At 41.1% G+C, this 10689-nt stretch overlaps 1 protein-coding gene across 1 annotated transcript; it reads right to left on the reverse strand.

Moving 5' to 3' along the window:
• Window positions 1-509: 509 nt before the first annotated feature.
• On the reverse strand, window positions 510-8144 carry LOC129189969 (intermediate filament protein ON3-like). The gene is made up of 9 exons (XM_054792219.1): window positions 7579-8144; window positions 6484-6692; window positions 6348-6408; window positions 6165-6260; window positions 5901-6065; window positions 4938-5063; window positions 4651-4871; window positions 4504-4571; window positions 510-1233 (listed from the first exon to the last, which is right to left on the reverse strand). The coding sequence occupies exons 1-9, from the start codon at window positions 8026-8028 to the stop codon at window positions 1058-1060; spliced, it is 1572 nt and encodes a 523-aa protein (XP_054648194.1). The 5' UTR covers window positions 8029-8144; the 3' UTR covers window positions 510-1057.
• Between the last annotated feature and the right edge of the window lie 2545 nt (window positions 8145-10689).

Genomic DNA, 10689 nt, shown 5'->3' on the forward strand with positions numbered 1-10689 from the left:
GTGCGGTATAGTCACATGGGTTACAATAAATCAGTACAGTTCAGTAAATCGATACTACTATACAAGCAGACTGCTCTGAAGTATATCCAAGTTTCATTACTACAGCAATGTACCTTGACAAAATCTACTATAATAAAATAGCTGCTGAAATGTGAGAGCTTTGCAAATTTTTGTGTGATAGTGTAGAGACCCCTGCTTTATGGAATATATATATATATATATATATACAGTATATATTTATATATTACTACTGAAATAGATTAACAATGTTAACTATGAAAGACAAGGCATTTCTTTAATTTGTACTTTTCAGTATTGACAGACAGATTCCTGATGGATGAATAAGTAACACTATAAAGTCAATAATAATTTCATGTCCTTGTTAATTTTCTGCACTTCAAAATACTACATTTCCATAAGTATTATAACAGGCTTCGTCAATTGTCGTAGGCGTGGTGCAACAGGAGTGTTTAATTAAAAATAAACAAATAAATAATAAATACACCAAACACATTGAAAGTCAGCTTTATTCCAGATTTAATTGAGAACAATGTTTATTTTCCATTCAGAGTAAAGCAGACAAAACAACAGCCGCATGTGTGCTGCATGTAGAACTTTTAGCAGAAATAGTGATGTACTGTGTGTGACTGCCTCGTACATGCTAACATGTAAGCCTTAACAAAAGAGCACCATGCAGTGATTTCATTTTATTAGGACCTCTTTATGTGTAACATGTTTGTTGTTTGTGTGATGACTAGTTGCATTGCAGGGTATCCTCTGTCCTGATACTACAGTTAAGCTCTTGTCTACAGGACAGTGTGTCTTGCAACTAAAAGACAGCCACGAGTACAAGAGAGGACTGATTTGTGTTATCATGACTCAACCTCTGCTTGATGGATGGAACCTCTGACTCTGAAAGTGTGCTGCTCAAAAATAAGGGCTACAGAACTACAAAGAACAGGAAATGCATCTATATGAAGAATGTATGCTATGTAAGCTATGGAAGGTTTATTGAGTAGTGGCCTGATAGGGAACAGGAGAGACAAAATGGGCTGTTTCAGTGGCGAGAGAGGCTGGTTCTTGACGTCATCATGGTGCTGCTGCTGCCGCCGGTGCCCATGCCGCCGTAGCCACCGTAGCCACCAGCCATGTTGCTGCTGTAGCTCATGCCCATGCCACCCCCAGAGCCCATGCCCCCTCCAATGCTCATGCCACCTCCTGCGCCAGCGCCACCTGGTGATGGGAATACAGATACGATATAAATATGAAAAAAAGGTATCTTGTGTAACAAGTGCGTCTCTCCAGGTCACACGTATGAGTGAGAGGAAGAAAAAACACATACAAGGAAAACTGCTTTAAAAACATAAACAAATAAATTAAAATATTTTAAATTAGCTTTAATATTTATTTTAATTCCAATTTAAATGGAAACTTCTCTTCCAACAGCACAATTTTTTTGACATTCATAAAAAAGTGAAGTGAAGTCATTTATTTTTTGCAAAAAGAATTGCCACGTCAGAACAGGTTCGTGACATTTACATATTTATCTAATCTATATTTCTCTCTACCCACCGAGACTGAAAAGTACAGGAACAGGAAGTCAGAGAAATCTCTCTCTATCTCTCTGTATATATATATATATATATACACATATACTGTACAGTAGTACTTCGCATAACTTAAACCTCCTTTTACGTAAATTCCACTGAACGTAAAGAATTTATGTAAATTTTTCACATCGTATTACGTAAGGAATCCCATATAACGTAAAGCGTCAAGTCTCTGCAAGCGACAGAGAGACTAACAGAGTACACTTGGTGACGCCTTCTGGCTTCACGCTCTCATTAGCTGATTATCGGGGCACCGCCTACGCTCTCATCTCATTGGCTGATTTATCCAGCGGGTCCACATTTGTATGTGAGCTCCCTTCCTCATCTTAGTCGCCCTTAAACTAGTTTGCACGCATTGAAATCGCTTCTTAATTTCATTACTTTGCTTTGTGTTAAAATGACCGTAGTCATGGGCCCTAAACCAAGTGTAAGGGATAAGAAAAAAGGGAAAAGTTGTCGATCAAAAGGAAGCAGGAAGTTATCCACAAATTCTGACGCTTCATGCTCTCATTGGCTGATTATCGGGGCACCGCCTATGCTCTCATCTCATTGGCTGATGATCGGGGCACCGTCTACGCTCTTATCTCATTGGCTGACTTATCCCGTGCGTCCAGTTTGTGTGTGAGCTCCCTTCCTCATCTTAGTCGCCCTTAAACTAGTTTGCACGCATTGAAATCTCTTCTTAATTCGTTTACTTTTATTAGTGTTAAAATTACCGTAGTCATGGGCCCTAAACCAAGTGTAAGTGGTAAGAAAAAAGGGAAAAGTTGTCGATCGAAACGAAACAGGAAGTTATGCAGAAATTCTGATGCTTCATGGTCTCATTGGCTGATTATCGGAGCACCGCCGACGCTCTCATCTCATTGGCTGACTAATCCAGCGCGTTGGTGTGTTTAGAGAGACATGCTGCTCTGTTCCTCATCGTAGTCGCCCTTAAACTAGTTTGCACGCATTGAAATCTCTTTTTAATTTATTTACTTTTCTTTGTGTTAAAATGACCGTAGTCATGGGCCCTAAACCAAGTGTAAGGGATAAGAAAAAAAGGGAAATGTTGTCGATCGAAACAAAGCAGGAAATGATCCAGAAGGATGACGGTGGTATGAAATTAAGTGATATTGCTCGACTATACGGCCATTCTCCATCGACCATTATACCTTATTTACCTTATTTTATATTGGAATGTTACTCCACTATGTTTATGCTGTTTTGTTATATTTTCCCACCATATTTGGTGTACTTTGGTGAATATTTTGAAGGCCCAAAGGTGTGAGTTTGGGAAGATTTTGGGATTAGGTTATTTACATGTATTTTACGCTTCGTATAACATAAAATCCCTATAACATAAAGGTTCTTGGAACGGATTATTTACGTTGTAGGGGCGTCGACTGTATATGCACACAGTAAAGGACAGGAACAAGAACAGGAACAGGACTCCTTAGTAAGACCTAACATTAACTAAGAAAATGAACAGCTCTATAAAGATAATTATCATTATTACTTTCTTATTCCTTTCTATTATCCATTATATTATCTTTCTGTCTATCTATTAATACTATTATTATTTTAAATTCTATTATTATTATTAGAGTAAGAGTTATGAGACAAGGCTACTGAACGACATGTAAAGTTGCATTTTTGTGTGCCTTTTTATTCATGTAAACTAAAAAACTCTATTGATCTACACAGGAAAAGACTGGTACAGAACACACAGTAAGTATATTACTCCAAAACAGCTATATACGGATTATTGACATTATTATAAGGATTTATTTTAGTTTTGTAATCGTATCACTATGTATCAAGTATTAATATTGCGTACTGTATTAAATAATAGGGATGCTCCGATCAGGGCTTTATGCTGCCAATACCGATCATCAATGAGTGAAATGGGGTGAGACTGATCACATAGATTAAGGGTACATTTTTAAATATACTATCAGGGGTCACCAAGTTTTTTTCTTGTGAGAGCTACTTTTACAAAATGAAAAGGATCAAGAGCTACTCATTTTTGTAACAATTATTTCAACAGCAAACAGCTTATTTATTTATATGTATATATAAATATAGTGTATGTATGTATTGTATGTATATATTATATGTAACAGCTTATTTCAACCCAACAAAGCGAATATGCTTGCTTTACCAGAACATTAACAAAATGCTGGTATCCACAACTCACATTTTGTATTTCAGAATGCATTTCTTCCCAGTGTTCTAACATTATTAACTGAAAACCTGAATGAAAAGCAGGCTTGCAGGTGCCTCATGTGGTCGTGGGGGGCTCCCACCACGTTGGTGACCCGTGGGCTACATAATATGAAAGGGGAACCATAAAATTTAGACAAAAACATATTTGACTTAATTTTTCAACATCACTGGTGAAACTTCGAGGAAAATTATACGAGATCAGCTTTATGGCGCTCCAGCAGGATCCTCAGGCAGTCCGACAAATCCAACCACTTTTCGGGCTATCTGCCTTAGACCTTCAACACACACGGGCGCTACATTAGCCGCCGCCCTACCGCCCCGCCCTTTCACATGGCGAGCCTCAATAATTCACCACACCCTGCCAAGTGCACACCCCCCAAGACATTTTTCGTGGCATGTTTTGCAGGGTGCAAAACTTAAATCGCTCTCACGACAGGTAAGTCCCACATGGCAGCCATGCTTGTATTGGTTTTGTGAAGGGAAAGTGGGCAGGAGATGGTCGCTATAGGCTGGATTCTGCAATGGGGGCGAAGATGATCGGCGGATGTGACCGGTGTTATAAAGCAAGTATCGGCATATGACGATACCGTGCTTTTTCAAGGAAATCAGCCCATACTGATCTGTGGCTGATCGATAGGAGCACCCCTATTAAACACCTAGTAATGGAAAGAAAAAAGTCCCATACCATAACCGCTGCTGCTCGATCCTGAGGTTTGTATGTGGATGGTTGCATTTGCCCCGCCTGCACCAATCCTGCAGAGAAGTAAAAAAAAAAAATGGTGTGACACAATGCACTTTTAGGAAAGGATTACTTGGGGCAAACTTTGTGTACCTCTGCTCCTCGCCCTCCAGCAGTTTCCTGTAGGTGGCGATCTCAATGTCGAGAGTGAGCTTGATGTTCATGAGTTCCTGGTATTCCCGGATCTGGCGGGCCATGTCCTGTTTAGCTCTCTGCAGGGCATCCTCCAGGTCCTTGATGCGGGCTTTGGCGTCCTTCACCGCCAGCTCGCCACGCTCCTCGGCCTCTGCGATCTGAGCCTCCAGGTTGGCACGCTGCAAATTAGGAACGTTGGTGATGATGTGTTCAGGATACATTGTCTGATCGAGCATTGAACAGACCTGAGCCTTGACTGCGTCAATCTCGTTCTGGAGTCGGCTAATCAGACGGTTCAGTTCTGCGATCTCGTTCTTGGTGCTGCGGAGGTCATCTCCATACTGGCCAGCAGAGGCCTCCATGTCCTGATACTGGAGGGAGAATATCGTGATTGAAATGGTGTTTCTCTGGACAGATGGTTATTAAAATATAAGACAACCCCTGCTTTTCAAGACCCATTCTAAGGCAAAATCAAAGAAAAAAATATCATTTTTAAAATATGTTTTCAATACCACTGCAAAACTGTTTTTTTTTGTTGCTCAACTGTTTTTTTTATAACTTGTTTCATTGTTCAGCACAATCTTACTAATTGTACCGCAATCTTCCTCTGTTTGATAACATGCTAACAAACTTTGAGATACTTTTTTTTTCCCCCAGCAGGTCTCTGTGTTGCGGCTGCATCTCTCCGAGTCACTAGTGTGTGTGAGTGACAGGAAGGAAATCCCTGACACTTTGAGGGAGAAGTTGTTTAACTCCGTAGACCTGAAATCTTTTTGTGACTTTTATCAGGTCTATTAGGTATTTTGGTATACAGTTTCTTTTTGTTTTATTGATTTAATGGCCAATATGTTGACTTCTTCTTTGTTTGTTTGTAATCACATTGTATATTGTGCATTATTGCCATCTAGACAACATGGACAGAACATTACACAACAACTAACAGCTGAGATTGCCATTTTTTATTGGACGTGTTTCTAAATAACTCCAATATCATGTGATGCTTATCTTACATGTTATTTTACAACATAAACCACGCAAGTAGAGGAGAAATATCCTACTGTCTTGGTTCTTTTTTAGGGTTTAGAGTTTTTTCATGCCTCCATGCCTCCTACAGTGCCTGGGGTTCATTTAGGTTCCTCTAATGTATGATGTATGCTATATAAATTCACACTGTCTGACAGTATTGGCAGAAGTACTCCAAAACCTACCTTCTGCTGATACCATGCTTCTGTGTCAACACGGCTGCGGTTGGCGATGTCCTCGTACTGAGACTTCACTTCTGCAATGATGGCGTCCATGTCCAGCTTGCGGCTGTTGTCCATCTCCACAATGACTGAAGTGTCCTTGATCTGGCTCTGGAGCTCACGCAGCTCCTAATATAAAAAGGCATAAAGTGTGTTAAGCTTGATGGGGGGGAATATTTACACCAGAACTCCATACGGTGTTTAAAAGTTGAGGTTTGCTTTACGTACTGCGTCGTAGATCGCCCTGAGGAAGTTAATCTCATCCTGAAGACTATCGATTTGTGCCTCAAGGTCAATCTTTCCCATGTAGGCATTATCAACCTCCTGTTGGGAGATAAGAAGATTCCATTAAATGTTGTTATATTGGCTTTCCAGTTGCAGAAATAGAGGAAAATGAGTTTCTTCTGCAACCTTCTTAATGAGAACAAACTCATTCTCCAGGTTACCACGCTTGGTGATTTCATCCTCATATCTGAAACAGTCACAAAACGTGGACAAATCAGTTTGGGAACGACAGCTGGCAAAGGGGGCTTTCTGGTGTTCTTACTTGCACTTGAAGTCCTCCACAATTCCCTGCATGTTCTTTAACTCTGATTCTAGCTTGATCTTCTCATTGCCAAGTCCGTCCAGATGCCTCCGCAGGTTGGCGATGTAGGCTTCAAACATGCCATCGATGTTTGAGCGGGTGGCGGTCTGATCCTGCAGCAGTTGCCATTTGGTCTCCAGCATTTTGTTCTGCTGCTCCAGGAAGCACACCTATGAAAAATGAATTTTAAATAGAGGGTTAGGGTTAGGGTTAGGGTAAAGGTTATGGTTAGGGTTAGTGTTTTGGTAAGGATACACCATCATGGCATTATAAAGATATTCCCTTGTCTTCTTTCTTATCTCTGTGTCCCCTGTTAACAACATTTCCCCTTCACAACCCCAACCAAAAAAGGCTTTTAATGTAACTGTGTTGTCAGTTGCTGTAATGAGATCATGTAGTAATCTGATGAACATGTTTGGACTTCTGCTCGCTAATAATGAAAGCTAATGTAGTTTGCCTGGAGGAACAAGGTTGGAGCCCATCCCTCTGTTTTGGGTGCCACACCTCATCTGGCCCCTCCCCATTAAGAAACCTTGCATATTTGCTCTCTGGCACCTTTTGAGAATCCATGCAAAAACTGTCCAAATTTAGGGTGAGGGTGACAAAGTGGTTTACATCGCTGACTTTCATGCAGATGGTGTGGGATGAATTCACAGTCGTCAGCTGACGTCCTGAGAATGAAGGGATAGAGGTCTGGAGCTAATCATCAGAATTTTGCTACGCTGGTTAAACATACATACAACATACAAGTATCCTGGCCTTTGGTAAGCTTGAACCTACTCACAGATAGCATCTGCTGTACCACTAAAGGACTTTGAGTCCATTCAGTTGTAACCTGATCACCCCTTGAGTTGAGCGACATTGTACACTGGATACGACTACTATAGTGTTTCTGCCTCTCGCTAGAAGACAGATGGCAAGGGTCCAGCAATGGTCATGGACTTCGAGCATCCAAAGTCCGGGAGCTCGGTGATTGTTTATATAGAGTTTGCATCAATCTTTCCATAAACCAATGGCTTCATTGAAGGTTGTCTCTGGATATGAACCTACACCTACCTTGTCAATGAAGCCTGCAAAGCGGTTGTTCAGACTCTTGATCTGGTCCTTCTCTTGGAGACGCACCGTCTGGATGCTGGGATCGATCTTAATGTCCAGGGGAGCCAGCAGGCTCTGGTTGACTTGGACGTTGGTAATTGGAGGCACCACCATACCATAACCTCCGCCAGATCCCAATCCACTTGAGCCCATCGCATAACCTCCTCCACTGACAGAACTCATGCCGAAACTTCCAGCACCACCACCACCACCCATGCTTGATCTAAGCATTGAGGAGCTAGAGGCCATCACTGGTGTCGACCTGTATACAATTGCAGAGCTGGAGCTAAAGCCCTGTCTGCTGCCACCACCTCGGCCGCTGACGAGGCCGCCAACGAGACTGCCGCCGCTGCTGCCAAGAGACCCATAGCTGGTGGTCACGGTTCTACTGGATCGCATGGACCTGGCCATTTTGAGAGGAAAAGGAGTCGCACAGAAAAAGAGAGGGGAGTATAGAGAGAGAGAGGTTCAGCAGAGCAGAGGAGTCCACTAAGAGGAGAGTCAAGTCCCTCTAAGTACCTTCTCCCTGTTTGTGATGGCTTTTTATGGGCTTCTGAGAGCAAAGGAGGTCCTCCTGAGCAACACCATCCTCCAATGACATGGATGTACCTGCAGGGAGGCGGGCTTATGTGGACTGTTAGACAGGTAACACGTCTGTAAAATGATACGGACTGACACACCTGCATGGTCACAGCAGAATAGCTTCAGAGAGAGAAGTAAAAACATATTGGCAAAGACATTGGTGGTTTCACTGAAGAAAACAGTGTCATTATTTACACAGTATATTCTTTATCCTGAGAATTGTCAGATATCTTTTATCTTGAATTTCATTCATTTATTATTATTTACCAAGTTATCACTTCATCTATACAGTATCCTACATTTATTTATACCTTATATTTGTTGTACCCCTGTATTTATATATTACATTTATATTTGAACTGCATGTATTTTAATGTATTTTGTTTATGTCTCTATCATCTTCACCATCATCATCATCATCATTGTTACCTCCAAGCGCAAGCGCAGCGGCGAGGTTCTGTTTTTGCCTGCGATTATCTGTTTGTTTGTTTGTTTGTGTTCAAAATGACTTGAACATTTCTGAATGGATTTGGATTACATTTTCAGGAATTGTCAGAAATGGGATATGGAAGAATTTGAGGGGTGATCTGGATCTGGTTCCACAAATTTTTTTAAAGGATTTTTTCACATTGCGAGAAAGGACTATTTTTGGCATTTGTGCATATAACTCCACAAATGCTCTGCTCTGCTCAGAGAGCTTGAAAATAAAATGCAGGACAAGTTTCCAACAGGTTCTACAAAATATCAAAGACTGGTCCAAAAAATGTAGGATTATTATTTTGGTGTGAATCCCAAACTATGCCCTCTCCGAGTGTTTTTCTAGTTATTTAAATGATTCCATAATTTATTTACTTTTTAAATTTATCTTCTTTTTTCACTTTCTTTTTTCTTTTCTTTCATCCCTCCATGAACTAATAATCTATTGTGGCAAAACATCTGTTGTCTTCCAGCCTGACATAGTGGTAGTGGGATAAACATCAGAAAACAGCGGTGGCGATAGATGTAGCAATCCTGAACGACAGCAACGTCCAGAAGAAGGAACACAAAAAACTGGAGAAATACCAAGGGCTGAAGGAAGACTTTGAGAAAATGTGGGGTGTGAAGGAAAGAGTCGTGACAGTAGTGATCGGACCACGGGGGACAGTAACCCCCAGGCTGGGTGGATGGCTCCATTTGATATCTCCATCCAGAAGAGAGCAATACGAAACAACTAAGCTCCTGTGCAGAACCCTGAAGCTCCCAGGCCTCTGGTAGAGGACCTGAGCTTGAAATAGATACCGTCCGGGTGGGTGAGAAAAGTATTTTTATATTGTCACTAGGGATTTCCATTATTGGCTTTTTTGCTGATAACCGATATGCTTATATTGTCCAACTCTCAATTTCCGATACCGATATCAGCCAATACCGATACCGATATGTGTAACATGACATATCTCTTGTAGTGGAATTAACACATATCTGAGAAACCAATGGATATGGCATCAGCAACTAGCTTGTCAACGTGACTTTGAACAACATTGTACAACATTGTAAAACATCTTCATTGAAATACCTGCCTTTAGGCAACAGAGTCAGTCAGATGATCAAAAAAATGTAAATAGCTAACGGAGTAGCTATTTACATTTTTTTGATCATCAAAAAGTCCAAGGAACAAAATCAAGTGTCATAATTTTCATGTAGGCCTAGCACTCTTAAAGTTGGACTTCACATTCAACCTGTCGTATGACTACTGGAGGTCAGTGTAAATCTGATGCGAAATTGAAGAGGAAAAGTAATGTACCTAACAAACATATATACGAATAAAAATACACCCGATATATGAAAAAGCAGCATTTTCACGGACGTCCCACGGACTCTCCTAATCTAAAAAATGGATGAATGAAAGGAGCAAGCTCGTTTGCTCCTAGTCACCCACGTTAGTTTATAAGCTTTACACGAGAGACTGTTTGATGATGCCATCTTTTGCACGCCGGCAAATACAGGATCCCATTTTTGCAGAGCTGTTGGAAATATGAATTTCTATTGCCCAATAGGGTGATCGCGAAGGTAGTGTTGGTCGCGTGTCACTTACATCATAAGTGTCACTTCCTAGATATCATATGACATCAGTCAGCTGACATTAAGTCCCCACCTGATTCACTCTTGTGCCGCGGCGGCATAAAAAAAGTGGACAACAGATGTCGGCAGCCACACACGGATAATGCAACTTTTATCTTTATTATTCCGATTACGGGTAAACTAACTCAGCGGTAAGATGCCTATATCTCTTACAAATGTTGTCCGTCACTTGTAAAAAAAAAAAAAAAATGTATGGCTGCGCTTCCCGCTTCTCTTGCCCGAAGTCAGCTGGGATGGCTCCAGCATACCCCCGTCCCGTGACCCTAATGAGGATAGACGGCATAGAAAATGGATGGGCTGTGCTTCCTGTCATGAACTCTACTTCATAAATGTATTTTCTCCAAGTTTGTTTGTTAAACTACAATTTCACAA

This window comes from Dunckerocampus dactyliophorus, chromosome 1 (genome assembly GCF_027744805.1).
Source record: "Dunckerocampus dactyliophorus isolate RoL2022-P2 chromosome 1, RoL_Ddac_1.1, whole genome shotgun sequence".
Classification (NCBI taxonomy): Eukaryota; Metazoa; Chordata; class Actinopteri; order Syngnathiformes; family Syngnathidae; genus Dunckerocampus; species Dunckerocampus dactyliophorus.